Source organism: Puccinia triticina, chromosome 16A (assembly GCF_026914185.1).
Source record: "Puccinia triticina chromosome 16A, complete sequence".
Lineage (NCBI taxonomy): Eukaryota > Fungi > Basidiomycota > Pucciniomycetes > Pucciniales > Pucciniaceae > Puccinia > Puccinia triticina.
In genome coordinates, this window is record NC_070573.1 from 4,425,416 (window position 1) to 4,440,702 (window position 15,287).

Consider the following 15,287-nt stretch of genomic DNA (forward strand, 5'->3'; position numbering starts at 1 on the left):
GTTGAAGGAAAAATATTGATCTGCACAACTGTCCATGCAACAACATGAAGACAGGAGGACTTTTGTCAAGTAAGGTGTAAGAGAAGAATCTATCTTGGTTAAAGCCCACAAAATACTTATTGGCGGTCAATCAGTTTGAAAGAAGTTGCTGAAGGATAAGTTTGAAATGGTTGATATGGGCAAATGTACCTTTGCCATAATACACATTAGGGGGGTTCACAATTGAAATTTACAAAACTTTGGGACACGTTTGAAGGTGTTTATGATTTTTTTTTTTAAAAAATTGATAATTTGCACTGATTGATCAGTATAACCTGCTGCTGTGCATTTTCCCAAAATTTGAGAATTTTGTTCATAAGGGCCTTAAATTTGGCTCCAAAGTTTAGTAAAATTCAATTGTGAACCCCCCTATTAGAATGGAGTCCACTTGAGTTTCAAATCAAGCACGGTACACCACAGGCGCATAATTTTCAAACTTCGTTGTCAAAACGCCCAAGGCAATAATTTGACATCAACTTGCCACAGCTGTGGCAAAAAGCGATCCCGTTAAGGCAAGACCGCCAATCACAATCTCCAGACGGGCTAAGGCTAGCTTCCACACAGCAGACCTCCTAGCCCCGTCGGGCAGGAGTTGTCATTGATGAGCCGGCAATCTCTCCACTTTACGACGGTGCTTCAAAACTGTGCTGGCCCACTGTCCAAAACAAAATGCCCTGTATTTGTCCCGGCAAGAATACCGCCCAGCCACGGTCATGGCATCACAGCACAGCCCCATCACAGGCATGGCTACCTGCCACGCATTTATGTACATAGATATGTAAATAAAAACAGTTGTACGGAAAACTGTGATGTCAATTTGATGGGGGTTGCGGATTAGCATGTCAGTGATGATCCTTGTTCACATTATCACAGTTTTGTCAAGAGGCCAACCTGTTCAGCTCCGCGGGTGGTGGGTGGTCAGTTTGCATAAATAGAGCTTGGTCCTTTGGCCATGTGAGACGCTTCCTCCTCTCAGCTTGATGTGGACATTATTTGGCCATCCACCAATCTTGAAGTAATGGTGAAGAGGGCCATTCTTGTGCAAGAAAATGCTGCTCTGCCTCCTGGCGAGCCTCTGATCTTGATCTATGCATTTGTACATATCTGGTTTCTAAATTTCTAACCCCCCCTGTACTGAGCTCTTGTATTTCCCTTTGCTTTCCACACTTCCGCCTTGACTTTTGTCTTTTTTTTGTATTCTGTTTTTCCGGGTAGATTGTTTCCTGCCTTGGATGTATGCGCAAAAAACATTAATGACTCTCTAACATTTCTCATGACTGTTATTGGTGGCATTGTGCGTTGCACATTGCGCCCCGCTACCGCGAGCAAGCGGGCAATACCTGCCAGTTTCATCTTGCTGCGGACGGTTGCACGTGGTAGTGGTGGTGGGGTGCCGTACATGTGGCGTGCAATGTTTTTAGTGGCTTATGAGCCATTGTGTATTGGCTGTCTGTTCTGGCGACCCCGTTTGGTGGACGTGCTGCAAGCAGCCGACTAACGTTGGGCTGCTTCCATCTGGTGACGTGGGGTTTGGACGGCGGATTGGGTGAGGGAACAGGAGACGGCTGTTGTAACCTAACCAATAGGTTACACTCCGTGACACTTGCTAGACATCTGAGACCAAGTCTTCAGCCCAAAAAACAAGCTGCAGAGCTTGTTTTCTGTAGTTAGTACGGAATATCATCTTCTTGTCTGTTCAGGTTATGAGCCTGTAAATCTCGCTCAAAAACAACAAAATTGTTTTCTTCTTTATACAAATCATTACATCAAGGTAGCTCAGTTTAGAGCGTAATTGACCTGCTTCAATCTATTTCTTCTTTGCCTTGGGTATACCAGTATAGGTTTTAATTGACCCGGATTTTCTTTGTTTATCATATCAATCATCTATCATTACCCAATCAATAGTTTCTCTGGATTGACAGGCGTCGGGTGTTACTTATCCGGTCAACTGTGTTTTTCCCGTTTTTCCCCATACCTCTCTCTGATTAAGGAAGCCCAAGTACATAATGATAAAGCTGAGTGGTACGCCAAAACCGTGAAATTGTGTCCCCTGGCACAGTACAGAGCTTAGACGTTATCTTGTGGCAACCAAAGATCTACTTCCTCTCCATCAACAATTCCGGAGAACTCAGTTGATTGAGTAAGTGATTTCCGATTGCCTGTTGATACTGGGTGACTCCGATCTTCCCCCCTCCTTTTTTTTCCTTGTTTTTCTAGTTTATGTCAAATCAACATCAACCGGACAGGAACAAATCGTCTGGACAACGATTATCTGCCTCTTCCGCTTGATCTGGAAGCTCATCACTTGCCGGTCTCAACGGTCAGGAACTTATCAACGCAGTTGCGGAATTGATTCAGAACACCCCGGCGGGAATAGCAAGAATTTTTGGATCCTCTTGGGACGTTGTGGACGGCAATCATCAGAACTCTCCAACAGCAGCGGGCAACAATACCATCAACGTCAACCGCATTCTGGGAGCGTGGCAACACGCACGACCAGCTACTCCTGGGAACAGGTACTATCCGGAACTTCCCCCCTTGCCCGGAAACGGACCATCAACATCAAACCCCGTCCGAGCAAAGCAACACTTCATTCCACTTCCTCAATCCAATCTTCCCTCCGCCAGCCCCACCGCCACCACCACCTCCCCCGTCTTTTGTCTCCCCAACAAAGTCGTCAGCAAACCCAGATTCAATCGAGCTGATTGTTCCACCTTCCCCTCCCTCGCCCAACCATCATGCGCCTGCCTCATTTGTCATGGACAAAGTCAACCAACGGCCTGTTCCTCCGCACATCTCGGCAGCAAGATGGGCGGCCAATCTTGAAGAGGCAAAAGCGCAACTCGAAGAGTCTAAAATCGTAGGCCAGGCCATTCACACTGCGACAGCAAAAATCAGGGACGATGGAATTCTGTCACCGGATGGAGCTAATTTCAAGGTCTGGAGCCGCAAACTTGGTGAGAAGAGCGGCATTCACCTGGCCAACAAATATTTTTTCTTGACAGGGAGTGCTAATTCTGTACTTGAGAAGATTGGCCGAGCAATATTCCTGGCGCTAATTCACGACTCCCTCAAAGCCAAAGTTCACAATGCGGGTACATGCAAGGACATGTACTCCCTAATGTTCAAGAAGTTCAAGACTGTGAGCCGGGCAGCACAGCTCAATGTTTTTCATTGTTTCTTGGAATACAAGAACTCGACGGACCCGGTTACGGCCGCTGTTGCTTCAGAACTGAAGAATCTAGCAACCAAGTGGAAAAATCTGAAGGTTTTGCTTGACATCAATGCATTCATGGGCTTTATCTTACAGAGAAGCATCAGTCGCGACATATTGCTTGGGCAAGACTTGTGAGAATTGGAAGACTTAAAGGGTTTTATTTCACATTGAGTCAGGATACAAGCAATACACAGTTTCTGATGAGAAGAGGAGAAAAAGAAACTGGTTGTGTACCTTAAAGGGCAGGGTACAATTTTAATATGGCACAAGTTTATAGAGAGTATAGAAAAGGAGTAAGAGTAGCGCGTGACGGGCTTTTAAGGAAAAAGGGGATGGCTAGGAATATACGGTGCGAGGTCGTCGTATGATAGCTGATGATAACAGGAGAAGGAGGATGTGATTCAGGAGAGTGGTGAATTCTGTGGAAGCAGTTGAGGAGATGGTTTGGGGTGAGTGAGATGGAAAAGAAGCGTGATGAAAGTAAGTCAGATGGCCTAGAAGCAATGGAGGTGGTCAGCTTTTTATGTCCGTTCTTCATCACGCAGGTATGTCATCTGCTTTGGTAACGTACGAGCTGAGGGTCTGTTTGCAACTCAATTTACAGGAGTCCGGTCCAGACAAAAGATGGAAATGCCACGGCTGGTAGGGCACAACCGGTTAGGGCGGGGTCTTTGTCCATGCTCTCATTGTCTGTACAAGACGGTAGGCAAGGGTGTTAGTTTCAACTGCTGCTTGTCTTCAGAACCGGTTTAGGCATTGGTCTGGTTGAGTTGAGAGATGTATGGAAACTTACTGGTTATGGTGTGGCTGATGGTTGCTTCAGGGTTGTTGGTCGTGACTGGAGTGGTCACTGGATTGGAAGTTACAATCTCTTGGACCCCTCATGGACACGGCCAGCCCCCAGTTACCAACCTGTCAAACTCCTCAAGTCACCTTTCCCAGGTATACACACACCCAGCACCAGCCAAGCACATATTCCTTTCTATACCCCTCATCTCAGCTGCATATTCAGGGGACCAACCCCATTTCTGCTGTATTTGATCAGTCCCCAATTCATTTTTATGCACCCCTTACAGCTGCATGCAGTCTTCTGACCCCATTTCTGCACTCCCTCCATTAGTCTGACATCCTTTATGCATCCCTTGCATGATATAACCCTGTATTTGACATCCACCCACCTTGTTTATGCACTCCTTTCATTAGTGTGGCCCCATCTTTCATTTCTCAGGGTCTATGTTAGAGTCAAGGGATGAAGGGTGAGGGTGGGTGTAGGGGTTGGTGAGAAGTGGAGTGAGGATAGAAAAGGTTTCAGAGGTGTGATTTTCAAGGTTTCAGAGGTAGAGAAATCAATTTCCCTGGTGTTATTTTTGATCCAGTATCTTTTTCTCTGTGATGTAGATCCTGCAATATGTTAAACTCTGCTATGAGGGAGAGGAAGATGGCTTCTGGGGTTCTGGATCCTAGTATGGTAGATATCAGGATGAGGAAGAGGTCTGGATCTCCAGCCTCTTGAACCGTGTGTGTGCAGTCCGTGACATGAATGTAGCTATGTGCACAAGAGCCTAAGCTACAGCTCATAACACCTGAGCAGTGTACACAGGTAGGTGCCTTCAGGTACGTGCATGTTGCTAGGCATTGAACAGTTGCAGGTGTTAGGCTAATGGTGGACTTTCCTTAAATCTGGAAATTCAAATCTGCACCAACAGATTTCAGATTGTGCAGGGAAACTTAGGTCCCCAGAGTGATCCACAGTCCCAAATTTAAGATTTCCCTGCAAAATGTGAAATTCCAGATTTATTCCAGGGTGGTTTGAATTCTTCCAAAATGTACCAAGACAAGTTTGATTGAATTGCAATATGTTTCCAGTTCAGAATACAGCGGATTTGCAATACCTAGATCACACATGTTTTGGTCTTTGTTCTTTTGACTTAATTTGTACTCTTCCTGGCAAAAATGTGGATCAAAAAAACAGGTGTGAAACACTTGCAATAGGAATAAAACAAATCTGTTCAGATCTCAGAAGCTGTAGAGGTAGGAACATTCAGCTTCTATTGCAAGTTTCAAAAGCAAAATACACAATTCCAAGGGTTGAGTTTAACTCAACCCTCACTGAATCAATGGCAAAATTCAGACCTTTTGAGAGCCAAATTCTAATCCCAACACCACTCCTTTCTCCTCTATCACTTTCCAATTGTCCCTTCTGTTATTTCCTTTTACCAAATCCCCAAGAGCTCTAGAAAAATATTGGTTTACCCTAGCCCCAGGATCTTCAATTCCAGTCAGCCTCAATCTAACACTGATTACCCATAACACAGTACAAGCAAACAATGCAAGTTCTGTTCAAGCACCTGTTGGTCTTATTCTTTGCTTTGTGTTGCTCAAAAGCAGTCAAAGTTGCATATGCTTCAATTCATGGCTCTGAAATATCAGAAACTTTCACAGGACAAGGTATGTCCAATCTTGTTTGCCCTGAATATGCAATGCTAAGCCTGTGTCAATAACCATCTTTCCTCTTGATTCACACTTTCCAAAATTATCTCTGCCAACCTAAATAACAAAAATGAAAAAAAAAACCTTCATTGTATGATCAGACATAGGAAAACCAGTGAAAACAAGACTTAGAGATCCAAATTATTCCTTAACCTCAGAAGATAAACATGTTGTGGCACAGCACATGGCCAGTATACCTGAGCTTGGCATTGCAGATGGCAAATTAGACATTATTGGTAGGTTCAATAAATTCAATGACCAGACAATCAGAAGCAAACTACTTACAAAACAATTTTCTTATACCTTTCTGATAGGTCTTGGGATGACAGGTATAGATGAACAAGAGCGGCAAGGTATATCTCTCTGATCTATACTTTTAAATTCCTAAGATTCCTGGTGTCAAGCCTTTAACTAACTACCAATGAACATTTACAACAGAGTTGATGAAGGAAGATTGGAATTCTCTGAGCAATGAGGTCCATAAGTTTTTCCCGTTCCCTCTATCTCAAATTTGGTTGGCCCATGAATCAGTGAATTATGAAAGCAAAGGGTTGTATACAAGTTTTGAAGAATTAGAAAACTTACTCAAAACTATGAAACCATACTTCACTTTAGAAGAAATGAGGCAAGTGAAAAATCCTTATGACTGTTTAATAATTTATATGATTGATGCTCACAGGATAGAAGAAATTCCTTGAAATTAATTGTAAACAGGGAATCAGGACTTACAAGCAAGTTTGCAAATCTTTCACAGTGGCAACAATTCAAATTCAAATCATTAAAATTTGACAAAAGGCTTTTCCAAATGATATCTGATCTGAGGTCTGTCTTCCAAGACAAGAACTTTGACATCAGGTTCCTAGATCTGCAGAGAATTATCTTTGAAACAATACATTACTTCTACAAGTATGGCATCACAACTCAAGAAGGTCTTGTCTCTCTATTCAGACATTATGATACAATAGAAGATCTGGCAAGCTATGTTTTTGAATCCTACAAAGTTGAACAGAAGGGAGTCATTATGCCGCTTGCTCCAAGTAGCAAGAATGTTCTGAACTACGGGCTTTACTCCAAAATGAAGGTAATTTTGAAAGGTGGGTCAGAAGCCCAACCATCCAGTATGATCAGTTCAGTGCTGACCAATTCACTCTTCATTCTTCTGCAAATTGTTGAATAGCCCTTGGGGCAGGGTATGAGGAGGCCTTTTCAAAGGCATACATTGATGTAGGAAAGAAATACTACAAAATAAAACCTGAGCACCCAAGGTTTAGGGAATTAGGCAGTGGATTGGAAAGGATCCCTTTCTTGGATCAACTTTTCTACAATCAAGATATGATGAGTTTGATTGTTCATATATTCACCAAGCCTCACCCACTTCATAAGGCTCAAACATATACACAATTGGCATATGTATTTCATATTTTTGAGCACCTCAGGGAGTATCATCCAAAGAAATACCAGATCCTGGAAGGAAGATACAAAGATTTCAAAGAAAAGTTTGAATTGACATCCTCAAGTAGTCAGTTAATTGCTGACATGGAAAGAGAGGAGATCTATATCAACAAGAGATACCAATACTTTGAATTCCAAACTCCATTTTCCTATACATCAGAGAACATTGAGTTAGCAAGGAAGAATCTCGAAGAGCTGAAGATGTTTGCCAAGCACATGAGGATGATTGAATCAGAATGCCACATCCAAGCAAGGGGTGTTGGATCAGGCAATCCACTGATTAGGCTCTATTCTCAGGAGGCAGTGGTCAAGAATAAGCTGGACTACATGAAAGCCAAGATCAGTGGGTTGAGTGAGCATTATGAAGACTTTCTTTCCCGCTCATCCACATATTCTCTGTCCTCCTGGCTAGACACATCCAAAATACTCGCGTCTCTGAAGGCAGCAACACATCAAGATGGAGAATCTCTTCCCCGCTCCTCAAGTTCTCTTTTTTCCTGGTTTGGGCCCGATGTAAGAGCTGATGCTATGCAAGCTCAGCTCGTGGCTTCAGCTAAGAGCAATGCCGGAAATCTCTCTGGATCATCGCGCAATCCTGTTCTCCAAGCTATGGCTGAGAGCTCCAGAAAGAAGGCAGATTAGAATAGATTTGCTTCTTACCCCCTTGCTATTCCAGCTTCTGTTGATGTTGTTCTCTTTAATGTTTGTGTGGTTTACTAGAGACTTCTGATTATAACATTCTTCTATCAGGAGCAGATGACCATTAGCACTGTTCAGGCATACAGGGTGAAGATGTGAGACCTGGGAGTTCTCTCGTGGCTATTAACACCTTGCTCAGGGTGTTCGATGGTTGCAGTGCTCTTATGGTGGAGTGTACTGTGGTGGTTGTCAGATGGCCTGGGAGTGTGTCTGCCTGGCAACCTCGCCCCCTGCCAACTGAAACAGCACCACCCCCACCACCCCCAGCTTTTAAGTATCCCCCCCCCTAGTCGCCCCCCCCCATCCGCCCTCCCCCAGCCATGCCGCCCCCCAGACCAGCCACCGCACCCTCCGCCTCCGCCTCCGCCTCCGCCTCTGCCTCCGCCTGCCCACCCTCCCCGCCCCTCCCCGCCATCCTCGCCCACAACCCCTCCCGCCAGCACCTCGCCCGCCACCTCATCGCCAGCCCCCACCCGCTCAGCCAGCTGCTCCTCCTCCTCGACACCCTCGCCATCCTCCGCAGCCACGCATCCCAGACCAACTGGGCCTTCTTCGACCCCCCACCCACCGACGGCCTGCCCCGCCCAACGCCATCGCTCCTCAGCCCCCGCCGGGCCCCCCTCGCCCCGCCGCCAGACCCGGAGCCCGCCGCCTGGGCCGCCCACCTCGTCGAGCTCTACCAGCCCCCCGAGCTCGACCTCAGCCTCCGCTGGCCCATCCCCCTCCCGCTCCCCCCGCACTCCCCCACCCGGGCCGCCCTCGCCGCCGCCCTCAGCCAGCCGCCCACCCTCAGCCTCGGCCTCCCCGCCCTCAAGCAGCTCGGCCAGACTGCCTGCCAGGAACTCGCCCAGGACCCGCTCGTCAGGCACTGGTGGACCCAGCATGCCCCCTCCCTGTGGCCAGCATGCGGTAAGCGCTCCCACCAGCTGCCAGCTCTGTCTGTCTTCCCACTCACCCATCCTCCTCTCCCCATCAGCCCTCCAGTCGAAGTGCCAGTCCTTCGACGACCTCCTCGCCCTCTGGCCCAGCCTCCACTTCCCCACGCCCTCGCTCTCGCAGCTCTACAAAGTGAGTGCCCAGCTCACCAAGGCCCGGACGAGGATGCGCCTGGCCGAGTCCTCCGGCCAGCCGGCCCCGAGCAACAGGGCCCAGCTGGCCCGCGCCGCCCTCCTCGGCCTCTTCCACGTCCATCTCGCCCCGCCCTCGCCCTCCGACCAGGCGGCGATCGACCGTCTGTTCTCGCAGCCCGACCAGCACCCGCCGCCGCCATCGACCAAGACGACTGCTAGCCCGCAGAGGAAGCCCCCCAGACCGGCCACATCCTCCGGCTCGCCCTCCTGCCCCACCCCGCGGACCCTCGCCCCGCCCCGCGCCACTCGGCCCCGGGGCCAGTCGACCTCCTCGGCCAACTCCAGCCACCCCTCCCTGCGCTCCTCCATCTTCCACGAGCCCCCCGTCCCCGCCGATCCCCACCAGCAAGACCTCGCCCGTCTGTCGCCCAAGACCCAGCCGTCGTCCAAGCTGCTCGACTTCCGCACCCACAAGCTGCGCCAGTTCTTCGGCCACGAGGTCGACGCCATGCTCTCCCCCGTCGGCCACCACCACCACCCCCACCAGGACCAGCCCAGCCCGCCCTCCTGCCGCGAAAGCGCCCTCTCCTCCGACTCCCTCTCCCTCCTCGTCCAAAACAACAACAACAACAACAACAACAACAACAACAACAACAACAACAGGAGGAAGAGTGTGAACACCGAGTTCGACGACATCGACCGCCCACGGAAACGCTCCAGCACGGCGACCATCGACATCTCTCTGGCCACCCTAGCCTGTCGCGCCGACAGCCACGACCGAGGCAGCGAGTCGCCCGAGCCGACCACGCCCTACCGACGCCAGCTGACCCGGGTGACCATCGTCGGCACCTCGCCGACGACGACGCCGACGTTCCTGAGTCTGGACAAGCCGCGGCTGCCGTTCCATGCGGAGGAGGAGCCGCGCCCGACGACTAGGGGCGACCGGGCGGGGCCGATCGTCGACGGCCTCGACGGTGCCCGGGGCGACCATTGGGCCGTGGTGGATGGCCCGGCTTGCGGGGAGCCGCGGACGCTGAAGCGGCGGACGAAGCTGGAGAAGATCCTGGGCGAGCCGGTGACGTCGGGGCCGGTGTATGCGGGGCTGGGGGTGAACGTGGTGACGGAGGTTGTGGAGGACGTGGTGGAGGGGTCGGATGGCCGGGCGTCGTCGACGAGTGGGGCGGTCGAGATGGGCCGACAGTATTCGGAGGGCAGCGCGCATCGGTCGCCGGCCTCATGGCACCACTCGCCGGGCTTGCATGGGCGCACCTCCTCGGCCCAGGGCCCGACCCACCCGCTGGCCAGCTCGGTCTCGGCGCCCCCTCCGACCCGCACCGGCTCGGCGACGGCGGCCGGGTCGCGGCTGACGGGCAAGTGGCGGCTGGACAAGCTGCACCGGTTCCTGGGCGACTCGTCCTCGCCCGGGCCGGGCTGCGCGTCGGACCCGGCCCGGTTCCGGTTCCCCGACCCCGCCCGACACTATCCCTGGCCGACCGAGTCTACGGCCGCACCCGAGGTCCGCAAACGCCCGTCCAGGTTCAAGCTCGCCCGGCCCTCCCTCGACGCCCCGCCCGACCGACGCAGCTGCAGCGACGACGGCTCGCGGCCCTCGTCCGCCGCCTCGTCGCGCATCCATCCGGCCGCGCCCTCGGACACATCGTCGTCCTGCTCGCTGCGCACGCCGGTGAACTTCGCCATGTACCCGCTGCGCTCGGCCCGCAAGCTCGAGAAGGTAAGCCCTTTCCCCCCCCCCCCCCCCCCCCCCCCCCCCCTGTTCTGTGAAGAGGGGCTGATGGTGTGGATGGCCCGGCAGTTGCTCGGCGAGCAGATCCCCCCCCGCCCCGCCGCCGCCCTCCCCCCCGACGGCTTCGACTGGTCCGCCACCACCCATCTGCCGCCATTCCGCGCCCACGCCCGGCCATCCATCGACGCCGGAAGCGAGCGCGAAGACCTGCGCTCCCTCGACCTCGACCGCGACCCCGCCGGCCCCTTCGCCCCGTCCACCTCGCCCAGCGCCGCCGCCTTCATCCCCGTCTGATCCTCCCCCCTCGTTGTCCATACATTCCTTCCGCCTTTACAGCCCCCCACCGGCCCGCTGTTGTACACCCTCTCCCACCGCATCCTCTTTCTCTCCTTCATCAGCATCAGCAGCAGTCCCAAAATGGATATATATGTGTATGTGTGTGTTTTTGTAACTCGAACAAGTCCTGCGAAGGCCCGGAAAAAAGCATTTGTGTGTGTTCTGTGGGTTTGGTGGGTGCGCAGCTGGCCTGAGGACGCACCGTATTCATGCTTCACTGACTGTGATAGATCGATGGCCTGTGGGTGGGGCCAGACACCCGCGCGCTGCTCTGCCCCTTCCTTGCTTCTTCATCCATCCGGGTGCAGCACTAGCCGTCTTGTGCATTCGTTCGCGGCGGAATGGGTGTGTGTGGGCTGCGCTGTGGCTCCGGATGGATGGGCAAGGAAGGCTCATGAGTTTCGGGCAAGCAGGCCGTGCGATCATCGGTTTCCACCTTGTCCTTGCTTCACCCAGGCCGCGCTATCTCGCTCTCCCCTCTTGCTCTCTCTCTCTCTCTCTCCGCTGAGCCACCCATTTGTTGATGGCATGTATCCCATCGCGTCTTCTTCCTGGCACCCGCTCCGCCGGCAATAATGCTCTTTTGCAGGAGCTGTGTGTTTCGCTTTGTCAAGAAAAATAGAATTAATAAGGGTGATGTGGCCCGATTGATGGAAACACATCTGAAACACATGTGCTGAAGGACGGCTTTTCGGCGGCCCATACCATGGTGGAAGCCCTTGACCCCTCTCGTAGCCCGACCATTTTACTGACTAGTTAGTAGTATCACTCATCATCCCAAATCACCAAAGTCAAAGACTCGCGAACAATTTGGCTAGCCATGAAAGTTTTCCTATTGAGTCTAGTTGAGTTCAACTAGATTTCCCGGAACGTAACACTTCGAGTACATCGCGCAAACCAACACACTGACTGTCCATCCAACCTTCCGGGGCCTTCTGCTCATCCAGTCTTCCCTTCTCCTGGCAGCTAGGGCCCATCAACCGTGGCAAGCGGAAGATTATCTAGCAAATGGCGACGAGATAGCCGAAGAGAGCCGACAATCTTCGATCGCAAACCGTCTCCAGGAGCCGAGCGCGCCGGCCGGGGAGACAAGCAGACGGCCTTCTCCAGGTGCAGGTGCATCCGAGTCGATGCCTTGGCAATCGTTTCCCCTTCCTGATCCCTCAAGGACCAATGCTCATCTATCGACACAAGAACTACATGGTGCTTTGGCCGAGGAACAACTATACAGGGAATTGCGCATTCTCGCACTTCCAGGCTCAGACCGTCGGCAGGGAATAAGCACGCCGGCTGGGGAGACAATCAGTTGGCCGTCTCCAGATGCAAGTGCTTCTGAACTCTTCCCTTTTCTCGCTAGAAACCGCCTGGTCCCAAGCACCCAAGACCGCCGGGCCCAATCCAGTGATCCTTTTGAAAGATACACCACCACCTTAGGATACATGCCTTACAACAGCCAACGGCAGTTACAGCTCCAAAGCTCTGGGCAGGATACAGTCACGCTGGAGGAGGCTCTAAAATTGCTAGCAGCCACAGCCGGGAAATCTGGTGGACATGCCGGAGCCGGTGAGCTTGAAAGAACCAGCAGCATGTCAAAGAACCTTGAGGATATGCCAACTGGAGCTTCCGGTCACGAGTATCACCTTTCCAATGGCAAAACCGCCAAGAAATTGAATCACGACGGCAGCTCAACTTCCGATACCGCCGGTCAAGAGATATCGCATGTCCTGCTAGGCGATCCAGGCCACAGCGCATGTGTGATTTGTCATGATGAGTTCATGCCGTCTGCACCAGGATGCATGACCAAAGTTACAAGGATCGAGCAGTGTGGACATTACTTTCACCACGCCTGTATCTACAAGTGGATAGTCGATTGGATCAAGGATAGCTGCCCGATTTGTCGCGGACCACTAAAGCCAACCTGATCATTGAAACTCAAAATGCCTGCAGATGCTTTGCAAAACGTTCCATCTTTCTCAGAATACAAGATTCTACTTGTCTGAATGTAGGAATTTGAGATCAACAACTTTATTACAGCTAAAACCTAAAGCTGATAGTAGTAGATAACTGACAATAAAATAGAAAAGAGAAAATAAGTAAGAGACATTATAATGAAAAGGAATGAAATCACAATGTACCTTCAGATGTTCTAGTCCTCACTACGACTCAAAGAATAGACAAATAAGATTGTAAAGGGAGAGAGAAACAACAGCAAGCCTGAGAGATAAAGAAAATGATCAACAAGAGTAAATCAGAAGAGAGAGAGAGTGGAAAAGAGAGAGGAGAGGGGGTTTGGCAATACCTCCACTTGAGTTGAATCCGAGCTCCTCCTGAATCTTCAAAGTCTAAGAGCATCCGCATCCTTGGCTAGATTAGCCTGGGCTAACTAGCTCGGATTACGATCGGAATAGGATAATCCGATCGGCCATCCGCATGGGTGGGGATTAGCGAGTCCGAGGCCGTCGGAGGTTATGTGTTTAGGTGCCTATATGTTATGTGTTTGGCACCTAAACACATAAAGCCCATGCTAACAAGCATGATGCATATTCACTTTGGGATTAGTCCCAGGATTAGTGGGGTCTAAATTTAGACCCCACTAGCTCCAAACGGAGCTCCGGGCTAAGTTGATCCCCGGTTGATCCAACCCGATGCGGGTGCGGGGTTGAACTAAGTGCCCTAATCCGGGCTAACTTAGCGCCCGGTGCGGATGGTCTAAGCGAGCGGTGGAAGTGATTCTAGAATCCGGGATGAGATCGGCAGTGGATTAGCGGGATAGTTGGCAATTTTTTTTGGAGTTCTTCTTCTGCTTGAGCTCCGCGGGCGAGGAATTCAGGGGGGAAATCATTTTGCATACATTCCGCAGTCCTCTCAATAAGCATACCCCCGCACCGCTACACCACGGGTGCAGTCTGACATCAATCCGACGTCCCAATTTGCGTCAGCGCCCACCTTTCCGACGCCGCGCTAAGCCAACGTGGAATTCACATTGGGAGGCAAACCGTTGGACGCGTCGGCATGATCCCGGCGTCTGAAGGGGTGGCTCCCGGCGTCGAACTGAGCAGTTGGTTCGATGCCGACGTCAAGTGTGATTTGTACCCAACCTTTTGGGCGGGTGGGTTGTACTTGTAGAGCGCAGATGTCTAATAGGTGGACAAAATAGGAAAACTCCCCCAAGGGGAAAATAATATTGCCATAGAGGTACGGTATTTAGACCATCCGCACCGGGCGCTAAGTTAGCCCGGATTAGGGCACTTAGTTTGATCCCGCAACCGCATCGGGTTGGATCAACTGGGGATCAACTTGACCCAGAGCTTGGTTTGGAGCTAGTGGGGTATAAATCTAGCCCCCACTAGTCCTTGGACTAACCTCAAAATGAATATTCATCATGCTTTTCAGCATGAACTTTATGTGTTTAGGTGCCAAACACATAACATATAGGCACCTAAACACATAACCTCCGACGGCCTTGGACCCGCTAATCCCCACCCATGCGGATGGCCGATCGGATTAGCGTATTCCAATCGTAATCCAAGCTAGTTAGCCCAGGCTAATCTAGCCACGGATGCGGATGCCCTTATAGTATTTTCAAGTATGTAAATGGGTTGGTGAGAAACTATGTGAAAGAATATACTAGAACTATGTAAATAAGTGTGGGTAAAAAGTATGTAGATATGGAGTAAGATGGTGAGAAATATGTAATAAACTATAAGGCCATAGTCCCACCACAACACTCCCCCCCTCAACAACCCTAAAAGAAAAAACATGGAGAAAACAACTAGAGGAAAAAAAGAACAACACAGGATAAAGTATACGGAAATGATAACAGAAATTGAAATGAAAATTGAAGAGTGTGATAAGAAAAGTAAGGTAAAAATAAAACAAAGAAGACAAAAATTAGAAGCAGTAAGAAAAATCGGTCCAGCACGGTCAAGCAATGAGAGAAGAGCCATCCTTAGAAGGTCCTGGATAAATCGGCAGACACAGTATAAAAACATATAGGTTAACTCCTGCCAAACCAATCAATCTCTGTTTCTTTCCGAATTTCAACGGATTCCGGAGGGAGACAAACAATTGCGGGGGGTGTATGATCATTGCAGCCAGCGCATACATTTCCCCCAATACTTGCCAAGGTGTGAGACGGCGGCCTTAGCCCCGTCTGAGACAAAAATTCTGAGACTTTGCACCACCCGAGAGCCTTTGTGAATATGTCGGCTAGTTGGTCGTTTGTCGAGATCCATTCCAG

The 15,287-nt window shown here is 50.6% G+C and overlaps 2 protein-coding genes across 2 annotated transcripts; both read left to right on the forward strand.

Moving 5' to 3' along the window:
• Window positions 1–8,217: 8,217 nt before the first annotated feature.
• On the forward strand, window positions 8,218–11,005 carry PtA15_16A410 (uncharacterized protein; the record flags this gene model as incomplete). The annotated part of the gene is made up of 2 exons (XM_053164098.1): window positions 8,218–8,806; window positions 8,874–11,005. 2 exons carry the CDS (start codon window positions 8,218–8,220, stop codon window positions 11,003–11,005), a joined length of 2,721 nt encoding a protein of 906 aa, XP_053028057.1.
• A 748-nt stretch (window positions 11,006–11,753) lies between these two features.
• On the forward strand, window positions 11,754–12,969 carry PtA15_16A411 (uncharacterized protein; the record flags this gene model as incomplete). The annotated part of the gene is made up of 2 exons (XM_053164099.1): window positions 11,754–11,778; window positions 12,014–12,969. 2 exons carry the CDS (start codon window positions 11,754–11,756, stop codon window positions 12,967–12,969), a joined length of 981 nt encoding a protein of 326 aa, XP_053028058.1.
• Between the last annotated feature and the right edge of the window lie 2,318 nt (window positions 12,970–15,287).